The sequence below is a fragment of the Haliotis cracherodii genome, unplaced genomic scaffold (genome assembly GCF_022045235.1).
Source record: "Haliotis cracherodii isolate W230 unplaced genomic scaffold, xgHalCrac1.p SCAF_12, whole genome shotgun sequence".
Taxonomy (NCBI): domain Eukaryota; kingdom Metazoa; phylum Mollusca; class Gastropoda; order Lepetellida; family Haliotidae; genus Haliotis; species Haliotis cracherodii.
In genome coordinates this window covers 22,467,063-22,489,538 of record NW_027266267.1, presented here as the reverse complement: position 1 = coordinate 22,489,538, position 22,476 = coordinate 22,467,063, and the positions used below count along the sequence as shown (strand labels likewise).

Sequence of the window (22,476 nt, the reverse complement as noted above, 5' to 3'; positions counted from 1 at the left end):
GTGAGCACCTTAATTAAAAAAAATGAAAAGATTTGGAAAATATCTGTTGACAGTTCACATGCTTAGTAAATCCTGCAATCAACCAAAGTCTTCATGAGTTTACAAAACGGATTTCGATTTCATGATGGCAATTTGATTGGACTATGCGTAGAGTGAGTGAGTGAGTAAGTATGGTTTTACGCCGCTTTTAGCAATATTCCAGCAATATCGCAGCAGGGGACACCAGAAATGGGCTTCACACATTGTACCCATGTCGGAATCGAACCCGGGTCTTCGGCGAGACGGGCGAACGCTTTAACCACTAGGCTACCCGACCGCCCCGACTATGCTTAGACTCATTAGTCCAGCCAAAATGTAACTCCATAATACCAGCCTAAAAATATGCTCTGACCCAATCTATGACTGGTACAAAGCCTATTGATGGTGTTGCATCTGTAGTCTGACAGCACCATGCCATGGGCTTCACCAAAGTGGTAAACGTCTTAGGCCTAATTTGGACTTTTCTCCCACATCAACCTGACCAACTGTGGGGGGCACGGGTGGCCCATTCACCTAAGGCGCCGCGATTCGCTGTGCAGAGTTGCGTTCCTTGGGCACGCCAGAAACCTGTGATTGTGGGTTCGAATCCCTGTTCGCCCCGATTATGTTTCTAGGTTTGTCAGCACCATACCCGTGCTCATGGGTTTCACCAAAGTGGTAAACGTCGGGACCTGCATCACTTCGGGCTTTCCTCCCACATTAAGCTGACACGCCACGATATTACTGGAATACTGTTTAAAGCGGCGTTAAACCCAACTCACTCACTCACTCACTGACCCACTGTGATGTAACTGAAATACTGTTCAAAGTAAAACGTTAAACCAAACATCCTCTCTGTTGCTGATGATGTTCAAGTGATTCATCTGAATTTTCTGATGACGTATTGGGTGTGTTTTGGGGAAACACAAAAATCTTCGAAAATTTCTAAAGTTATGACATCAGAGATCTCTACGAATGGTTGAAGGGGGAGTGGAAGTGTGTTTCTCTCACTGTTTGGAGCGGGACTGACTCTTTGTCCATGTTGATTGAAATCCCTTCTGGTTTCAGATCCTGGACTGGGAGTACTACATAGAGAGACTGGGCGGCACCATTATGAAGATCGTCACCATCCCAGCAGCGCTGCAGCAGGTAAGTTGTCTTCCAGCCGTGTTGCACCACCTCCATCGCCTACCTCCTTCCTGGAGACCACCTCCGTAGCCTAGTGGATAGAGCAGCTACCTGGAGACCATCTCCGTAGCCTAGTGGATAGAGCAGCTACCTGGAGACCATCTCAGTAGCCTAGTGGATAGAGTACCTGCCTGGAGACCATCTCCATAGCCTAGTGGATAGAGTACCTGCCTGGAGACCATCTCCGTAGCCTAGTGGATAGAGCAGCTACCTGGAGACCACCTCCATAGCCTAGTGGATAGAGCAGCTACCTGGAGACCATCTCCGTAGCCTAGTGGATAGAGTAGCTACCTGGAGACCCGCTCCGTAGCCTAGTGGATAGAGTACCTACCTGGAGACCATCTCCATAGCCTAGTGGATAGAGCAGCTACCTGGAGACCACCTCCGTGGCCTAGTTGATAGAGCAGCTACCTGGAGACCACCTCCGTGGCCTAGTGGATAGAGTACCTGCCCTGAGACTACCTCCGTAGCCTAGTGGATAGAGTACCAGCCTGGAGACCACCTCCATGGCCTAGTGGATAGTGTACCTGCCCTGAGACACCTCTGTAGCCTAGTAGATAGAGCAGCTACCTGGAGACCACCTCCGTGGCCTAGTGGATAGAGTACCTGCCCTGAGACCACCTCCGTGGCCTAGTGGATAGAGTACCTGCCCTGAGACCACCTCCGTGGCCTAGTGGATAGAGTACCTGCCCTGAGACACCTCTGTAGCCTAGTGGATAGAGCAGCTACCTGGAGACCACCTCTGTAGCCTAGTGGAAAGAGCAGCTACCTGGAGACCACCTCCGTGGCCTAGTGGATAGAGCAGCTACCTGGAGACCACCTTCGTAGCCTAGTGGATAGAGTACCTGCCCGGAGACCCACTCCATAGCCTAGTGGATAGAGCAGCTACCTGGAGACCACCTCCGTAGCCTAGTGGATAGAGTACCTGCCCTGAGACTACCTCCGTAGCCTAGTGGATAGAGTACCAACCTGGAGACCACCTCCATGGCCTAGTGGATAGTGTACCTGCCCTGAGACACCTTCATAGCCTAGTAGATAGAGCAGCTACCTGGAGACCACCTCCGTGGCCTAGTGGATAGAGTACCTGCCCTGAGACCACCTCCGTGGCCTAGTGGATAGAGCAGCTACCTGGAGACCACCTCCGTGGCCTAGTGGATAGAGCAGGTACCTGGAGACCACCTCCGTGGCCTAGTGGATAGAGTACCTGCCCTGAGACCACCTCCGTGGCCTAGTGGATAGAGCAGCTACCTGGAGACCACCTTCGTGGCCTAGTGGATAGAGTACCTGCCCAGAGACCACCTCCGTGGCCTAGTGGATAGAGCAGCTACCTGGAGACCACCTCCGTGGCCTAGTGGATAGAGTACCTGCCCTGAGACCACCTCCGTAGCCTAGTGGAAAGAGCAGCTACCTGGAGACCACCTCCGTGGCCTAGTGGATAGAGCAGCTACCTGGAGACCACCTCCGTGGCCTAGTAGATAGAGCAGCTACCTGGAGACCACCTCCGTGGCCTAGTGGATAGAGCAGCTACCTGGAGACCACCTTCGTAGCCTAGTGGATAGAGTACCTGCCAGGAGACCACCTCCGTAGCCTAGTGGATAGAGCAGCTACCTGGAAACCACCTCTGTGGCCTAGTGAATAGAGCAGCTACCTGGAGACCACCTCCGTGGCCTAGTGGATAGAGCAGCTACCTGGAGACCACCTCCGTAGCCTAGTGGATAGAGCAGGTACCTGGAGACCACCTTCGTAGCCTAGTGGATAGAGTACCTGCCTGGAGACCACCTCCGTAGCCTAGTGGATAGAGTACCTGCCTGGAGACCACCTCCATAGCCTAGTGGATAGAGCAGCTACCTGGAGACCACCTCCGTAGCCTAGTGGATAGAGTACCTGCCTGGAGACCACCTCCGTAGCCTAGTGGATAGAGCAGCTACCTGGAGACCACCTTCGTAGCCTAGTGGATAGAGTACCTGCCTGGAGACCACCTCCATAGCCTAGTGGATAGAGCAGCTACCTGGAGACCACCTCTGTAGCCTAGTGGATAGAGTACCTGCCTGGATATCACCTCCGTAGCCTAGTTATAGAGTACCTGCCCTGAGACCACCTCCGTAGCCTAGTGGATAGAGTATCTGCCCTGAGACTACCTCCATAGCATAGTGGATAGTCACTGCCTGTATACCACCTCCGTGGCTTAGTGGATAGAGCAGCTACCTGGAGACCACCTCCGTGGCCTAGTGGATAGAGCAGCTACCTGGAAACCACCTCCGTGGCCTAGTGGATAGAGCAGCTACCTGGAGACCACCTCCGTGGCCTAGTGGATAGAGCAGCTACCTGGAGACCACCTCCGTAGCCTAGTGGATAGAGCAGCTACCTGGAGACCACCTCCGTAGCCTAGTGGATAGAGCAGCTACCTGGAGACCACCTCCGTGGCCTAGTGGATAGAGCAGCTACCTGGAGACCACCTCCATAGCCTAGTGGATAGAGTACCTGCCCTGAGACCACCTCCATAGCCTAGTGGATAGAGCAGCTACCTGGAGACCACCTCCGTGGCCTAGTGGATAGAGCAGCTACCTGGAGACCACCTCCGTAGCCTAGTGGATAGAGCAGCTACCTGGAGACCACCTCCGTGGCCTAGTGGATAGAGCAGCTACCTGGAGACCACCTCCGTAGCCTAGTGGATAGAGCAGCTACCTGGAGACCACCTCCGTAGCCTAGTGGATAGAGCAGCTACCTGGAGATGACCTGCATGGCCTCATTTCATTTCACCTCTCATCCTGCCACAGCTGAGGGAGGGAATGATTCTCCAAACCATACTCTGTGCCATGTATTGGGCCATTCATAGTGAGTGAGTGGAATTCATTGGCTAAGCTAACTGTGGCTGCCATGGCTCTGAAAAGATACATATTACGTACGTTTACTTTTAGCTAAGAATTGACTTCAGTATTTTTTGCATTTATAGAAGTATAAATGTCCACCTGGAGAGTGGAAGGTCCGGGTTCAATCCCGGCCGTGTCACAAAAGACAATAAAAATGGCGCTCGGCATTAAGGGGCTAAAACAAGGACTGGTCGGCTTTGAGTCAGTGTACTGTGTCTCTGAGTGGGGTATTCATGTTAAATGTTCTGTCTGCACTATAGTGTGTTGTTTTTGTCTGTCCTGTAAGCAACATATGTAACTTAATAGCACTTCATGTCCCGGTTCAACACCACCTATAAGTTTTGTGGGTGCGTTTTATTGCAAGGTCTAGCTCGTACCTTCCCTTTTTGTCCGTACTGCACAACACTTATACGCGCATGTGCAACACCGTCATGCGCATGCACATGTCTTTCCTTTGTTCTGCTGCTTTGTTCTCGGCCATTCTCTTGTGAATTTTGACCGCCTCCGTGGTCTAGTGGTAGAGCGTCTGCGTGGAGAGCAAAAGGTCAGGGGTTCAATTCCTGGCCGCGTCATACCAAAAGACGTTAAAAGATGGTACTTGTTGTTACCCTGTCTGGTGCTCGGCATTAAGGGGCTAAAACAAGTACTGGTCGCCTCGGAGTCAGTATACTGTGTCTGAGTAGGGTATTCATGTTAAACTGCAGCATGGTATCTCAGTGGGCTAGCACTATAAATTGGCATCAGTCCGGACTAGTAGAAGCAGCCACACACACACACGTACATGCACGTCGCTATATAAGAGCAATAATCCTGGATGTGACGTTAAACCCCTTTTCACCTCACCTCACATGTGTAAACACCACAGATTGCTTATTTATCATTAAAAAAAGCACTATAGACATGCGACAGAACATCAGTGCAATAATGCAACCATGCACCCACCTGTTCCATTGTTAGCCAATCATGACACAGTGGTGCCTGTATTTTTGTTCCGTAGGTGGAAACGTAAATGGCAAATATATTGCTTGGTTAGTCAATCAAATGTAACAGACACCCTTGCAATTCTACTAATTATTATTGTTTATTTCATTATTTTGTTAAAAATTAAACCAATTAAATAATCTCCTCTCTCCCTCCCTAACCAGTCAGTTTTGAAAACAATACTATTTCTGAACTGTCGCCATGCATATTTTTAGATGTTGCTTATTATGACTAGGTGCCAAACCCTGTGCCTCGTATACCTCATCCAGTCTGGCTACACAAGAAACTACTGGAAAGGAATGATGTCTTCAAACAGAAGAAAATCAGCGAGATATTTGCACCGATGGCGAAAAAGACCTCCCAGGTTTGTTACCTTGCTGCAGACTTTGTCAAGGTCAGATTTGGTCATACGAGGTCGACTTGTGTCATAGCGGCTGATTTACATTTGACTCCAAAGGCTAATTACCCTGTACCGGGGTAAAATAGGTCTTCAGCAACCCATGCTTGCCGTGAAAGGTGACTATGCTTGTCGTAAAAGGCAACTAACGGGATCGCTGACTTGGTTGATGCATGTCATTGTGTCCCAATTGCATGGATTGATGCTCTTGATGTTAATCACTGGATTGTCTGGTCCAGACTTAATTATTTACAGACCGCCGTCATATAGATGGAATATTTCTGAGTGCGGCGTTAGACAACAAACAAACAAACAAACCATCAATCGATGCTTCCAGATGGGGATGGAGGAGGACTCAGAGGACATTCTATCGTCCTCCCAGAATGGCATAGGGGACATGGAGGACATCGGAGGACGTACTCCCAGGTCGGGGCTTGCCGTGTCCCACAAGAGGAAACGGGGCAACTCCGACACAGACACACAGAACACACAGTTGGACTCTCAGACGTCTGACCTGTCACAGAACTGGAGAGATGTACTTGGTGCTCCCCCTCCCATGGGCAGCACGAAGGTGAGTTTGTCAGGGTTACCTCCCTTCCTATGGGCAATACAATGGTGAGTTAGGGTTACCTCCCCTCCCATGGGCAGCACGAAGGTGAGTTTGTCAGGGTTACCTCCCTTCCTATGGGCAGTACAAAAAGGTGAGTTTGTTAGGGTTACCTCCCCTCCCATGGGCAGTACGAGGGTGAGTTTGTCAGGGTTACCTCCCTTCCCATGGGCAGCACGAAGGTGAGTTTGTCAGGGTTACCTCCCTTCCTGTGGGCAGTACAACGGTGAGTTTGTTAGGGTTACCTCCACTCCCATTGACAGTACCAAGCTCCCTACAGCGATAGCCTGTGTATGGAGCTCTCTATACTATCGCTGCCACCAGTCAAAACTCCCCACTGCGAATAGGTGGCCACAACCATGCTTGGAGTTATGTTTACAAACAAATGACGACTGTCATGACGCCGAAGACACTTATCGCTGCTCAATTTCTTTCTTTCTTTGTCAATTTGAATTTCTGTTTCATTAAAACTTTCGTGTTATTAATATAGTAAGAATGTAAGGGAGAAGTTGGTTGATTTTCCGTTAGACTGCAATCTCGAACCAATCTGATTATTAAAAACAACAAAGTAAATTCATCTGGAAAACATGGTCGGTCGTAAACCTTTTCCAGATGAATTATCATGGCATTCCAAAGACATAAACAAAAGTATCAACGTTACTACATTTGGGGTTAGAGGGCAAATTTCAAGATTTTGTAATGGCCGCGCCACCACTGGTGGCAGCGATGTTACCTAGAGTGTAACGAAGGTGTCACGCACTGGGAAGGAGCTTGGGGGTGTACACAGAGGTGTGTTTATCAGGAGTTAACTCCCCTTCCATGGGGCATACAGAGGTTTGTTTATCAGGAGTTAACTCCCCTTCCATAGGGCATACAGAGGTGTGTTTATCAGGAGTTAACTCCCCTTCCATGGGGCATACAGAGGTTTGTTTATCAGGAGTTAACTCCCCTTCCATAGGGCATACAGAGGTGTGTTTATCAGGAGTTAACTCCCCTTCCATGGGGCATACAGAGGTTTGTTTATCAGGAGTTAACTCCCCTTCCATGGGCCGTACAGAAGTGTGTTTATTAGGAGTTAACTCCCCTTCCACGGGGCATACACAGGTGTGTTTATCAGGAGTTAACTCCCCTTCCATGGGGCATACAGAGGTTTGTTTATCAGGAGTTAACTCCCCTTCCATAGGGCATACAGAGGTGTGTTTATCAGGAGTTAACTCCCCTTCCATGGGGCATACAGAGGTTTGTTTATCAGGAGTTAACTCCCCTTCCATAGGGCATACAGAGGTGTGTTTATCAGGAGTTAACTCCCCTTCCATGGGGCATACAGAGGTTTGTTTATCAGGAGTTAACTCCCCTTCCATGGGCCGTACAGAAGTGTGTTTATTAGGAGTTAACTCCCCTTCCACGGGGCATACACAGGTGTGTTTATCAGGAGTTAACTCCCCTTCCATGGGGCATACAGAGGTTTGTTTATCAGGAGTTAACTCCCCTTCCATGGGCCGTACAGAAGTGTGTTTATTAGGAGTTAACTCCCCTTCCACGGGGCATACACAAGCTCCTTCCCAGCGCGTGACACCTTCGTTACACTCTCGGTAACATCGCTGCCACCAGTGTGGGCGCGGCCATTACAAGAATCTTGAAATTTGCCCTCCAACCCCATATGTAGTAACGTTTATACTTTTGTTTATGTCTTTGGGAATGCCATCATATTTCAATTTGAAAAGGTTTACGACTGACCATGTTTTCCAGGCGAATTTACTTTGTTGTTTTGATAATCAGATTGGTTCGAGATTGCAGACTAACGGAAAATCAACCTACTTCTTCCTTACATTCTTATTATATCAATAACACGATAGTTTTAATGAAACAGAAATTCAAACTGACAAACGAAGAAAGTAATTAAGCAGCGATAAGTGTATTCGGCGTCACGACAGTCGTCACTTGTTTGTAAACATAACGGTCATTCGGTTGCGAGTTCAACTCCAAGCATGGTTGTGGCCACCTATTCACAGTGGGGAGTTTTGACTGGTGGCAGCGATAGTATAGAGAGCTCCGGGAACGTACTATCGCTGTGAGGAGCTTGGGGCATACACAGGTGTGTTTATTAGGAGTTAACTCCCCTTCCACAGGGCATACACAGGTGTGTTTATCAGGAGTTAACTCCCCTTCCGTGGGGCATACAGAGGTTTGTTTATCAGGAGTTAACTCCCCTTCCATGGGCCGTACAGAAGTGTGTTTATTAGGAGTTAACTCCCCTTCCACGGGGCATACACAGGTGTGTTTATCAGGAGTTACTCCCCTTCCATGGGGCATACAGAGGTGTGTTTATCAGGAGTTAACTCCCCTTCCATAGGGCATACAGAGGTGTGTTTATCAGGAGTTAACTCCCCTTCCATGGGGCATACAGAGGTTTGTTTATCAGGAGTTAACTCCCCTTCCATGGGCCGTACAGAAGTGTGTTTATTAGGAGTTAACTCCCCTTCCATGGGGCGTACAGAGATGTGTTTATCAGGAGTTAACTCCCCTTCCATGGGGCGTACAGAGGTGTGTTTATCAGGAGTTAACTCCCCTTCCATGGGGCGTACACAGGTGTGTTTATCAGGAGTTAACTCCCCTTCCATGGGGCACACAGAGGTGTGTTTATCAGGAGTTAACTCCCCTTCCATGGGGCATCAAGGGGTCTGTTTATGAGGAGTTAACTCCCCTTCCATGGGGCACACAGAGGTGTGTTTATCAGGAGTTAACTCCCCTTCCATGGGGCATCAAGGGGTCTGTTTATGAGGAGTTAACTCCCCTTCCATGGGCCGTACACAGGTGTGTTTATCAGGAGTTAACTCCCCTTCCATGGGGCATCAAGGGGTCTGTTTATGAGGAGTTAACTCCCCTTCCATGGGGCGTACAGAGGTGTGTTTATCAGGAGTTAACTCCCCTTCCATGGGGCGTACACAGGTGTGTTTATCAGGAGTTAACTCCCCTTCCATGGGGCACACAGAGGTGTGTTTATCAGGAGTTAACTCCCCTTCCATGGGGCATCAAGGGGTCTGTTTATGAGGAGTTAACTCCCCTTCCATGGGGCACACAGAGGTGTGTTTATCAGGAGTTAACTCCCCTTCCATGGGGCGTACAGAGGTGTGTTTATCAGGAGTTAACTCCCCTTCCATGGGGCGTACACAGGTGTGTTTATCAGGAGTTAACTCCCCTTCCATGGGGCACACAGAGGTGTGTTTATCAGGAGTTAACTCCCCTTCCATGGGGCATCAAGGGGTCTGTTTATGAGGAGTTAACTCCCCTTCCATGGGCCGTACACAGGTGTGTTTATCAGGAGTTAACTCCCCTTCCATGGGGCATCAAGGGGTCTGTTTATGAGGAGTTAACTCCCCTTCCATGGGCCGTACACAGGTGTGTTTATCAGGAGTTAAATCCCCTTCCATGGGGCATTTACTTTGTTGTTTTAATAATCAGATTGGTTTGAGGTTGCAGACTAACAGAAAATCAACCAACTTCTCCCTTACATTCTTACCATATCAATTACATGATAGTTTTAATGAAACAGAAATTCAAATTGACAAACAAAGAAAGTAATTTAGCAAGGGTATGTGTATTCGGTGTCACGACAGTCGTCACTTGTTTGTTAACATAACGGTCAATCGCCTGAGAGTTGTGGTGTGGTTGTGGTCATCTATCACTGTGGGGAGTTTTGACTGGTGGCAGCGATAGTATAGAGAGCTCCGCGAACGTGCTATCGCTGCGAGGAGCTAGGGGGCACACAGGGTTGTGTTTATCAGGGCTTACTGTGTACACTGCTAACCCTCTCTCTGCTGCAGGAGGAGAGGAAGGTGTGGCTAGAGTACCACAAGAAGAAGTGGCAGATGCAGGCCAAGGAGAAGCAGGAGAGGAAGAGACGGAGACTGGACTTCGACACCCCGGCCACTGCTGCCCTGCCGGCCCGGGGGCTGGGGGGGTTCCTGCGGCGGACAGCGCGCAGCATGATGGACATGCCGTGGCAGGTTGTGCAGGTCAGTGGGGAGAAACATCATGTGACCTCTTAGTGACATCATCCTGTTGTTAGAGCGGTTGGGTAGCCTGGTGGTTAAAGCGTTCGCTCCTCACGCCAAAGACCCGGGTTCGATTCCTGCCATGGGTACAATGTGTGAAGCCTATTTTTTGTGTTCCCCTGCTAAAAGCGGCGTAAAACAATACACACTTACTCATCCTGTTGTTTTTACATGGTCTTCTTTTTGTAGATTAATGTCTTGGCAGGGACTTTCTACAGAAACACACACCACCCCCCCTGAAATCCCTTAGAAATATATTTTGCTATTGAACACAATCTAACCGTCCATTCTGTATTCCACAGCCAGAAAATCTAAAGTTTGTGGTCAATTTTATAAATTCTGCAACCACATTTTGATAATTCTGCATACAATTCTGCAAACTTTTCAGTTTAGTTTTCATGAATAAATAAGGCAGAATGTTGTCATTGATGCCGATCATATAAAATGGAACCTTCCAGTCTTGGACTAAACGTATGATACAAGATGTCAATAGTTGCACACAAGGGAAATCAATACAAAAAATACAAATTGCAAAAAAACATAGTGAAAATTCCAGACTGGTTTGATTTCTCGAAAAAACATGAAAAACTTGTTCAGACAGTTTTTGCATGTGTAGAGTTTAACAGTGATTGGATAGTCAAGACATGGCTGAAATATTGCCAATGTGAAAATGTTAGCTGGCTCACTAACAGTGATTGGATAGTCAAGATATGGCTGAAATATTGCCAATGTGAAAATGTTAGCTGGCTCACTAACAGTGATTGGATAGTCAAGATATGGCTGAAATATTGCCAATGTGAAAATGTTAGCTGGCTCACTAACAGTGATTGGATAGTCAAGATATGGCTGAAATATTGCCAATGTGAAAATGTTAGCTCGCTCACTAACAGTGATTGGATAATCAAGATATGGCTGAAATATTGCCAATGTGAAAATGTTAGCTGGCTCACTAACAGTGATTGGATAGTCAAGATATGGCTGAAATATTGCCAATGTGAAAATGTTAGCTGGCTCACTAACAGTGATTGGATAGTCAAGATATGGCTGAAATATTGCCAATGTGAAAATGTTAGCTGGCTCACTAACAGTGATTGGATAGTCAAGATATGGCTGAAATATTGCCAATGTGAAAATGTTAGCTCGCTCACTAACAGTGATTGGATAATCAAGATATGGCTGAAATATTGCCAATGTGAAAATGTTAGCTCACTCACTAACAGTGATTGGATAATCAAAATATGGCTGAAATATTGCCAATGTGAAAAGTTTAGCTGGCTCACTAACAGTGATTGTTCGTCCACAGCTGATGGAGACCAGCCTTCCTGGTCAGTACAGACTGTGGGCTGTCATCGGTAACGACCTCCACTCCATCAAGCTCAACATCCCACGCATCTTCTACGTCAACCAGAAAAATCCCAAGGATGGGGAAGGAGCGAGTAAGTGTACATAACATATCACGGTGGTTGGTGTCCTTGTGGACATTGATGGAGGAAGAGATTCCACTGCAGAGGTTGTGCTGATCGTGTGAGGCGACTAAGTGTATCGTGTTGTCAGGCTCAATTACTTGCTTGATAGCCTGTCATCACACCTGGACCACATGGATCGATGCTCATGATACCAATCACTGGATTGCCTGGTCCAGACTTGATTAGTTACAGACCGCCGTCATAGCTGGAATTTTGCTGAATGCAGCGTTAAACAACAAACAAGAGAATTTTGTGGATCGATCCTCATGATGTCAATCACTGGATTATCTGGTCCAGACTTGATTATTTACGGACCGACATCTTATATACCGTATTTGACACAATAAGCACCCTGGGCGCTCTCAAAATTAGAAATAGGGGGCTCTTATTAGAATAATATTTTGGTTAAAAAAAACCAGAAAACGACATAAATTTCGTGGTTTATGCTGACAGCCTAAAATGTTTATATACGACATATATATTTTTCCAGAATTTAATTGCCCATAATTAAGGGTGCATATAACACAAGAGTGCATATTATACACGCATAAATAAATCTTGTGTACATTGATCAATCGGAAGAGGTGCTAATTGGGATTGTTCACTGGCCAATTTATTAACAAATATCGCCGTGGGCGCTTATTAGAGCGGGGCGCTTATTACGTCGAATACGGTATCTGGAATATTACTGAGTTTAGCATTAAATAACAAGCAAATGAGACTCAATCAATCGTAATGTCTGTGTGTTGTGTCTTGCTGACGGTGCCCTTGTTTTCAGTGTGGCGGAAGGTTCAGAAGACCCTGCCACGATCACATCCCGTGTTTCATCTGTACGAGTATTCTGTCCCAGAACATATGTACATGGAACATACAAAGTAAGTGGTTGATCATCAGAGCTGAATTTCTGTGTGTGTCGGTATGCCGTGTTGGGCTTGTGGTTTAGTCAGGTGAGGTGAAATGGGGTTTAACGTCGCGTCCAAGATTATTGCACTTATATAGCGACGTGCATGCACGTGTATGTGTGTGTGTGTGTGTGTAGCTGCTTGTACTAGTCCGGACTGATGCTTATTTATAGTGCTAGCACACAGAGATACCATACCGCAGTTTAACATGAATACCCCGCTCAGACACAGTATACTGACTCCGAGCCGACCAGTCCTTGTTATAGCCCCTTAATGCCGAGCGCCAGACAGGGTAACAACAAGTACCATCTTTAAATGTCTTTTTGTATGACGCGGCTGGGGATCGAACCCCGGGCCTTCTGCTCTCCAGGCGGACGCTCTACCATTAGACCACTGAGGCGGTCTGGTTTAGTCAGGGATAGACACGACTGGTCAATCTAGCTTGTTCACAGCTAATTTAGGACTAGTTGTTAAGGTAAAATAACTAGATTTGTGGAGAATGCTAGTCCCTCTTGTCTCCATCTCTATTGTTTGCTCAGAATATACAGAAACAATATAAATTCAAGCGATGTGTCAGTTGTTCAAGTGATGTTTTAGTTGTTCAAGTGATGTTTTAGTTGTTCAAGTGATGTGTTAGTTGTTCAAGTGATGTGTTAGTTGTTCAAGTGATGTTTTAGTAGTTCAAGTGATGTGTTAGTAGTTCAAGTGATGTGTTAGTTGTTCAAGTGATGTGTTAGATGTTCAAGCGATGTGTTAGTTGTTCAAGTGATGTGTTAGTTGTTCAAGTGATGTGTTAGTTGTTCAAGTGATGTGTTAGTTGTTCATGTGATGTGTTAGTTGTTCAAGTGATGTGTTAGTAGTTCAAGTGATGTGTTAGTAGTTCACGTGATGTGTTAGTTGTTCAAGTGATGTGTTAGTAGTTCAAGTGATGTGTTAGTTGTTCAAGTGATGTGTTAGTTGTTCATGTGATGTGTTAGTTGTTCAAGTGATGTTTTAGTAGTTCAAGTGATGTGTTAGTAGTTCAAGTGATGTGTTAGTTGTTCAAGTGATGTGTTAGTTGTTCAAGCGATGTGTTAGTTGTTCAAGTGATGTGTTAGTTGTTCAAGTGATGTGTTAGTTGTTCAAGTGATGTGTCAGTTGTTCAAGTGATTGTGATAAGTCATGATATCGATATGCAATATCATCTTATCTTTGGGGTGGTGTCTTCATCACACTGAAGACCAGGGTTCAATTCCCCACATGGGTACAATGTGTGAAGCCCATTTCTGGTGTCCCCTGCCATGTGTTGCTGGAATATTGCTAAAAGCGGCATAAAACAATACTCGCTCATATCATCTTTGTTTCCGCGATATATTATTGTTTCTAGGATGATGTTGTTTTTGTGATACCATTTTTGTTCACCTGATAACATCCTTGATATCCTCCTTGTTGCAGTGATATCAACGCTGACCTGTCGTCCCCAGACATCGAGGGTGTGTACGAGACACAGGTGCCCCTTCTGTTCCGTGCTTTAGTTCGACTCGGATGTGTGGTGACTGTCAACAGAGACTTTGCCAAGGTTATGGCTGGCAGGGTGAGTGAATCTGGAGTGAGTGAGTTGGGTTTAACGCCGCTTTTAACAGTATTCCAGTTATATCACGGCGTGTCAGCTTGATGTGGGAGGAAAGCCTGAAGTGATGCAGGTCTTGGACGTTTACCACTTTGGTTTAACCCATGAGCACGGGTATGGTGCTGACAAACCTAGAAACATAATCGGGGCGAACCGGGATTCGAACCCACAATCATAGGTTTCTGGTGTGCCCAAGGAACGCAGCTCTGCACAGCGAATCGCTGTGCCTTAGACGACTGGGCCACCCGTGGCCCCGCTCAAAATAATAAGTCTTGGTTCTCAGGTACCGTCTGAATCATCAGAAACTCTGCCACACATTTTGTTTTTATTTCCATTTTCAAAAAAAATATAAAAATCGTAATACTTAAACACAATGCTATCCAATACAGCACACAGTTACTTCCCTTTACATTAGAAAAACAAAAACAAAAAACACCATCTGCCCACCCGCCTGCAATATATTTTAAAAAGTCATTAATGTACTAATGTTCATCCAAATCTTCGCTTTGGCCGTGATTTTGCAGGAATATTGCTAAAAGCGGCGTAAAACCATACTCACTCACTCACTCTCTTACTGTAGATACCTAAATTAAGGTTGAATTGTAATCAAAATATTACTTCTAAAATAAGGTAAACTACCAACCCTTTGGCTCTATTTTTGCAGTTATACAGTGCCAAATGCACACTTTTTTTCTTTTGAATACAAGAATGGAGATATAAGCTCATCTATATGCCAATCTGTATGTAAATGTGCCTTTTGTCACCTATAAACACATGGGTTTATTCTGCCAACAGGAAACGGACACATTTGACCTGGACAACTTAGAGTTCCGGACGCTAGCCCAGTTCTCGTACCTTGACCCCGGCACCATCAAGCATCTGTACATGTACCACCATGTGTGGTGAGTGAGCATACCCCCTGAGTCAACATCGGGGCTGCTTGTCAATCATTTACAGACTGCCGTCATATAGCTGGAATATTGCTGAGTGCAGCGTTAAACAACCAACAAACAATGCTTTCCATCAAGCTCATTGTGAAATGGACCCTTGAAGATTCCAGGGTAGAATAGGTCTTCAGCAACCCATTCTTGCCTTAAAAGGCGACTATGCTTGTCGTAAAAGGCGACTAACGGGATCGGGTGGTCAGGCTCGCTGACTTGGTTGATACATGTCATGGATCGATGCTCATGATGTCAATCACTGGATTGTCTGGTCCAGGCTCAATTATTTTACAGACCGCCGTCATATAGCTGGAATATTGCCGAGTGCAGCGTTAAACAACAAACAAACAAACATTGTGAAATGGTATGACGTTGATGAATCAAAAACATTCTTCTTGTGTGGACACCTATTCTAGCTGTAAAAGGCGACTGCTTGTCTGTTCTATAAATTTGTCTGAACTGGGCGCACATTTCTGAGTCTCATAAAACCCTGCATCACCCTAGTCCATGATCTCTGAACCCTGCCTTTATTTTCATATGGTGTTTGTGATTTCAAATTGTTATATTTCTGTGTGTTCATTGAAATTCCTGCATTCTGATTAGCTGAATTGGTCACATGTTATTGCATTCATTTCTGAATGAATGTAAAAAATTAAGCCACGCCCACCGAGGCGCACTACTTTTATTACTGCAGAATGTCGGGGAATTCCAATATTACAGTCGAGGGAATTCCCTTTCTGCTCACGTGTATCGTCATGCACAGGATATTTAGCGACTTTCATGCATATTCATTGTCCAAACTTCCCTTTGAAACCAAAGGCCGAGAATGAGTGAAACAGCAAACGTGCAGGCTCTCTCGCCTGTTTTTTTCCCGCTTGCCTCGGTTCAACTTTCATGTCTTCGGGTTTCATTTCTAACTAGCATTTCTCCAACTGTACCGTTATCAGGAAAGAACCGTTTGAATTTGGCGGTAACTAAGCATGTTATTTGAAACAGTCGCCTTCTCCCGGACATATTTCTTCCGGTTCATTACAGTCTGATTGTTGCAGTTCTTTTCGCCTCTTGCCTTAATTGACAGGTCCAATGAACATAGTTTTGACCCAAATTCAGTCACTCACTCATGTGCTAAATAAGTGCAATAATCTTGAACACATTTTCACCAAACATCGCTCACCTTTATTGCTTTTTCCACAGTGGGAACAAGATGATGTTTGGCTTGTTTTTCCCGGGCTCGAAGAAGGGGACGATCTTTGTGGTGGACACGGTACGCAGTGACCAGATGCCTAATGTCGGAGCGCTCTACAATGCGGAGAGGAATGCCAAGTGAGTCCTCACTTTCATCACAGTTTCTTTTGATATTTTGAACTCGTTCTGCAGAGTTGTGTCCCTTTGGCATGCCAGGAACCTGTGATCATGGGTTCAAATCTCTGTTCGCCCCGAAAATGTTTCTCATGGCCCCATAATTCAGCTGTTTGTTAGCATCATGTCCTTCCACATCAAAGTGAAACTGGACTACTGTTCAAATTGGTGTCAAACCCAGCTCACTCACTCTATTCCTGACACAACACATTGCAATTTCCTTCTTCACTTTGATCAAATAACGGAGAACCCAAATAACGGAGAACCCAAATAACGGAGAACCCAAATAACGGAGAACCCAAACAACGGAGAACCCAAACAACGGAGAACCAAAATAACGGAGAACCAAAATAACGGAGAACCCAAATAACGGAGAACCCAAATAACGGAGAACCAAAATAACGGAGAACCAAAATAACGGAGAACCCAAATAACGGAGAACCAAAATAACGGAGAACCCAAATAACGGAGAACCCAAACAACGGAGAAGCCAAAACTGTTCTAACTCAAGTTATCAACCTGGAGTTTCCAGTTATGTTGAGAGTTGATGATTGTGAATTTGTATGTGTCAGCACCGCCATAATTTGTGTGTGCTTCACTGATATGTCAACTTGGCTCTCTCCTGTTTAAGCTGATGTGTCATTACATATACTGAAGTGCTGTTTGCAGAAACTTGAAATGTAGTCAACAAAGCCCACCCATGCAACCCCTCAACCAACCATACAGCCACTCAACAAACCCTACAACCACTCAACCAACCATACAACCACTCAACCAACCATAAAACCACTCAACCAAAAATACAACCACTCAACCAACCATACAACCACTCAACCAACCATACAACCACTCAACCAACCATACAACCACTCAACCAAAAATACAACCACTCAACCAACCATACAACCACTCAACCAACCATACAACCACTCAACCAACCATACAACCACTCAACAAACCATACACCCACTCATACAACCACACAACCAACCATACAACCACTCAACCAACCATACAACCACTCAACCAACCATACAACCATACACCCACTCAACCAACCATACAACCACTCAACAAACCATACAACCACTCAACCAACCATACAACCATACACCCACTCAACCAACCATACAACCACTCAACCAACCATACAACCACTCAACCAACCACACAACCATACAACCACTCAACCAACCATACAACCACTCAACAAACCATACACCCACTCATACAACCACACAACCAACCATACAACCACTCAACCAACTATACAACCACTCAACCAACCATACAACCATACACCCACTCAACCAACCATACAACCACTCAACCAACCATACAGCCACTCATACAACCACTCAACAAACCATACACCCACTCATACAACCACTCAACTAACCATACACCCACTCAACCAACCATACAACCACTCAACAAACCATACAACCACTGATACAACCACACAACCAACCATACAACCACTCAACCAACCATACACCCACTCAACCAACCATACAACCACTCATACAACCATACACCCACTCAACCAACCACTCAACCAACCATACAACCATACAACCACTCAACCAACCATACAACCATACAACCACACAACCAACCATACAACCATACACCCACTCAACCAACCATACAACCACTCAACAAACCATACAACCACTGATACAACCACACAACCAACCATACAACCACTCAACCAACCATACACCCACTCAACCAACCATACAACCACTCATACAACCATACACCCACTCAACCAACCACTCAACCAACCATACAACCATACAACCACTCAACCAACCATACAACCACTCAACCAAAAATACAACCACTCAACCAACCATACACCCACTCAACCAACCCATTCTACAAGAACTTACTCGATTATTTACAGTCCGCTGTCATATAGCTGGAATATAGCTGAGTGTGGCGTTAAACAACAAACAAACAAACAAACAAACAACAAAAAACTGTGCCTGAGTGGGGTATTCATGTTAAACTGCTGAATGGTATATCAGTGGGCGAGCACTTTAAAATTTGGCATTAGTCAGGATTAGTACAATCAACCACACACACAGACCTGCATGTGCAATAATCTTGGATGCGGTGTTAAACCCCATTCCACCTGACCGATCCATCCACCCACTCACTCACTCACCCATCCTGTTTCAGAGTGACCAAAGGTGCTGACGAGACAACTCTCCCAGAAGCAGGCTACACATTTGAGGTGAAGCTGGAGAAAGATGTCCGCCAGGCCCACCGAGCCATCCAGAGGATGTTGTCCGCATACAAGGATGAGAAACGAGGGCCAACATTCATCGCTATCCAGTCTCCTCTTGGTCAGTTTTTGTTGGGTTTTTTTCAAAAAAGGTTGCAGAGCCTTAACTGCCCCTCCTCCTCCCCATTTATTTTTCCCAGGTTGAGGGGTTAACTAGTTTTATGAGTAATTACTTGTTCTGGTGAGAAACAGGGGTCAAATCTCCATGTGGGTACAATTTCTGAAGACCATTCCTGGGGACTATGCTGCTTGGAGGCTTAAGACAATACTCACTCACTCACCTCCTCAGGTTGTGGCAGCCAGGGCAGTTTCTTAGCAGTATCTTAGCAATATCTTAGCAGTATCATAGCAATATCTTAGCAATGTCTTAGCAGTATCATAGCAATATCTTAGCAATGTCTTAGCAGTATCATAGCAATATCTTAGCAATGTCTTAGCAATATCTTAGCAATGTCTTAGCAATATCTTAGCAATGTCTTAGCAATGTCTTAGCAGTATCTTAGCAATATCTTAGCAATGTCTTAGCAGTATCTTAGCAATGTCTTACAGTATCTTAGCAATATCTTAGCAATGTCTTAGCAATGTCTTAGCTGTATCTTAGCAATATCTTAGCAATGTCTTAGTATCTTAGCAATATCTTAGCAATGTCTTAGCAGTATCTTAGCAATGTCTTAGCAGTATCTTAGCAGTGTCTTAGCAGTATCTTAGCAATGTCTTAGCAATATCTTAGCAATGTCTTAGCAGTATCATAGCAATATCTTAGCAATATCTTAGCAATGTCTTAGCAGTATCTTAGCAATGTCTTAGCAATATCTTAGCAATATCTTAGCAATGTCTTAGCAGTATCTTAGCAATGTCTTAGCAGTATCTTAGCAATATCTTAGCAGTGTCTTAGCAGTATCTTAGCAATATCTTAGCAGTGTCTTAGCAGTATCTTAGCAGTATCTTAGCAGTATCTTAGCAATATCTTAGTAATATCTTAGCAGTAGCAATGTCTTAGCAGTATCTTAGCAATATCTTAGCAATATCTTAGCAGTAATAGGCATTATCTCAAAGTTGCCACTAAATTGTTGCCAATGCGACCTAAATTTCAATTTGTCTCCTATCTAAAATTCAGAGGAATGCAAATGACTACCTTGAAAAATATCTTGTGGCGACTAAATTCTATTATACGTCTGTAGACATAAAAATAAACATGTCTGCTACTAATTATATTTGCAAATAATTCCTCCTTAAGTCAACAATGAAGCATAAATAAATAAATATTAATGTAATTAGTATTTTATTCTAGTTGATAGTTTATTGTATAAGCAAGGATATACCTATATAATCTAGTAACATAAATTGCATCATTGTTTGAGTCACAAATAACAAAACTCAAGTACAGTTTCCACTAATATACAATTTCAAGACTAGTGCTATGACTTGTACATCTAATAGTTATTTGATAAAAGATAATTTCAAATGCTTTTGGCTACCTACAATATTGGCTTGACTTCTTGATTTTACCACTGGCTAACTGGAAAAAAATACTTTAAGCTACTTGGTAAAAATTTAAACTTTTAGGCTTTCAGTTCAAAATTTCACAGGGCACCAGAGCATGTTAGTGACTTAGCGACTTGTCAGAACATCATGTTATTTCCTGGGACTGATTCCAAGCAATGCAGACCAAAATCCATTTGCTTGAAACCTTTAGATTTCTTCTGTATTTTTTTGTCTCAACTAAAGTCTGGAAGGTAATTTAAGGTACCGACTCAACTCGAAAGGGTGCACGGGAATCACGCACGTTGAGACGCCCAACGCTAACACCGTATTCGTGCATGCGTGATTCCTGTGTACCCTTTTGAGTTGAGTTGATTGGTTCAACTGTGTCATATGGCCCTGTGACGCAGGGGTAGCATTATGCAGATGGCTGTTTCAGTGACGAACAGGTCTGGTTGTTGATGAAATATAGTGATAGCTAAATAGACAGAATTTTTTATTCATGCACCGATTGTCTTTAAATGTAATATCCAGTCATGTATGACTGTTTAATAATCTCATACCAACTTTGACTGGAGTAGGTCCAATAGTTTTTCAGATATTGTAGTAAACGTTGCTACCTTAAATTACCTTCCAGACTATATGTATTAGCTGAAATTACAAGAAGGAAAGATAATTTAGTTGCTTCAGGCTTCATACTAGTGGTTGGAGCGGTCGGGTAGCCGAGTGGTTAAAGCGTTCACTCATCATGCCAAAGACCCAGGTTCCATTGCCGACATGAGTGAAGCCCATTTTCATAATATTGCTTGAATATTGCTAAAAAACAACTGACGTAAAACCTCCCTCACACACTGATGAAAGGCCAAAGTGTCAAACTCACAAGCCAAAGGCATACAAATTGGTCATCACAAAATTTGCCAAACTGCAGCTACGGGACACGTTCTTGAAAAACGTAGTGACATACAAAGAGATAGTGGTGACTAAATAGAGAGCTAAATAAAAAATTTTTCTATTTTGTTTTCATTCATAATATGACTCCATGATACTTAAATTTCCTTCAGATTTCTCCCATTTGACCTCTGTGATGCCCGGCTTGTGTGACTTCCCCTTGGTGCCAATCCACATCACGGACAGGTAGGTACATACAAACCACTGGACCCGTGAAGATCCAGGGTAGAATAAGTCCTCAGCAACCTAAGGGGGCACGGGTGGCCCAGTCGTCTTAGGTGCCGCTATTCGCTGTGCAGAGTTGCGTCCCTTGGGCATGCCAGAAACCTATGATTGTGGGTTCGAATTCCGGTTCGCGCCGATTATGTTTCTAGGTTTGTCAGCACCATACCCGTGCTTGTGGGTTTCACTGAAGTGGTAAATGTCTGAGACCTGAGACCTCCCACATTAAGCTGACACGCCGTGATATAACGAATACTGTTAAAAGCGGCGTTAAACCCAACTCACTCACTCACTCAGCAACCCAAACTTGACGTTAAAGGCAACTATTCATGTCGAAAGAGGCGACTAACGGGATCGGGTAGTCAGATTTGCTGACTTGGTTGATACATGACATCGTGTCTCAATTGTGTGGATCGATGTTCATGATATTAATCACTGGATTGTTTCGTCCAGACTCGATTATTTACAGACCGCCGTCATATAGCTGGAATGTTGCTGAGTGCGTCGTTATCACTGCAAACATGGCATCATTATAAGATAAAGTTAATCTTCCCGAGGCAAGAGAGTTAACTGACAAAAGTCCAGTTTCCACCCTGCCGAACTAGGCTGGTATTATTGAGTTACATTTTGGCTGGACTAACAAGTCTATGCATAGTCCAATCAAAATTGTGCAACGAAATCCGGTTGGTAAACCACCATGTAGATTTCTTGTAGGATTTACAAAGCATGTGCACCGCCCATTCATTGTCAGCAGATATTTTCCAAATCTTTTCATGTTTTTAATCAGGGTGCTCGCGTGATTTGATGCACTTAGCAGTGTAAGACCCATTTTAACACAACACAGATCTTGATTATCGATCAGATTGTCTTGAATGCCATTTTGTTTGAAGCAAATGCAAGTGAAATGAGAGGTGGAATATGATTGGTCCATAGGAGGGATTAGAAGGTACATAACTTGTAATAGCCACTGGTGGCGCTACGATCGAGCTTAGGAATTCCAGACAAGTTCGGCAAGGGTGGAAACTGGACTTTTGTAGTCAGTTAACTCTCTTGCCTCGGGAAGATGGATAATGTTTTGAAGAACAGAATCTGAAATGTCTTAAGAACTCTGAATTGTCTTTTCTTATTTTTTCCT

The 22,476-nt window shown here is 44.8% G+C and overlaps 1 protein-coding gene across 1 annotated transcript in view; it reads left to right on the top strand.

The window, feature by feature from the left end:
* LOC139457652 (DNA polymerase epsilon catalytic subunit A-like) overlaps positions 1-22,476 on the top strand; it is a 93,029-nt gene that overhangs the window by 45,007 nt on the left and 25,546 nt on the right. The window contains exons 27-37 of the mRNA XM_071239004.1: positions 1,087-1,167; positions 5,293-5,421; positions 5,792-6,025; positions 9,886-10,077; positions 11,420-11,552; positions 12,361-12,457; positions 13,919-14,057; positions 14,889-14,995; positions 16,229-16,357; positions 18,584-18,750; positions 21,233-21,305. Coding sequence (XP_071095105.1) covers positions 1,087-1,167; positions 5,293-5,421; positions 5,792-6,025; positions 9,886-10,077; positions 11,420-11,552; positions 12,361-12,457; positions 13,919-14,057; positions 14,889-14,995; positions 16,229-16,357; positions 18,584-18,750; positions 21,233-21,305 — 1,481 coding nt within the window. The remainder of the gene's footprint in view (positions 1-1,086; positions 1,168-5,292; positions 5,422-5,791; positions 6,026-9,885; positions 10,078-11,419; positions 11,553-12,360; positions 12,458-13,918; positions 14,058-14,888; positions 14,996-16,228; positions 16,358-18,583; positions 18,751-21,232; positions 21,306-22,476) is intronic.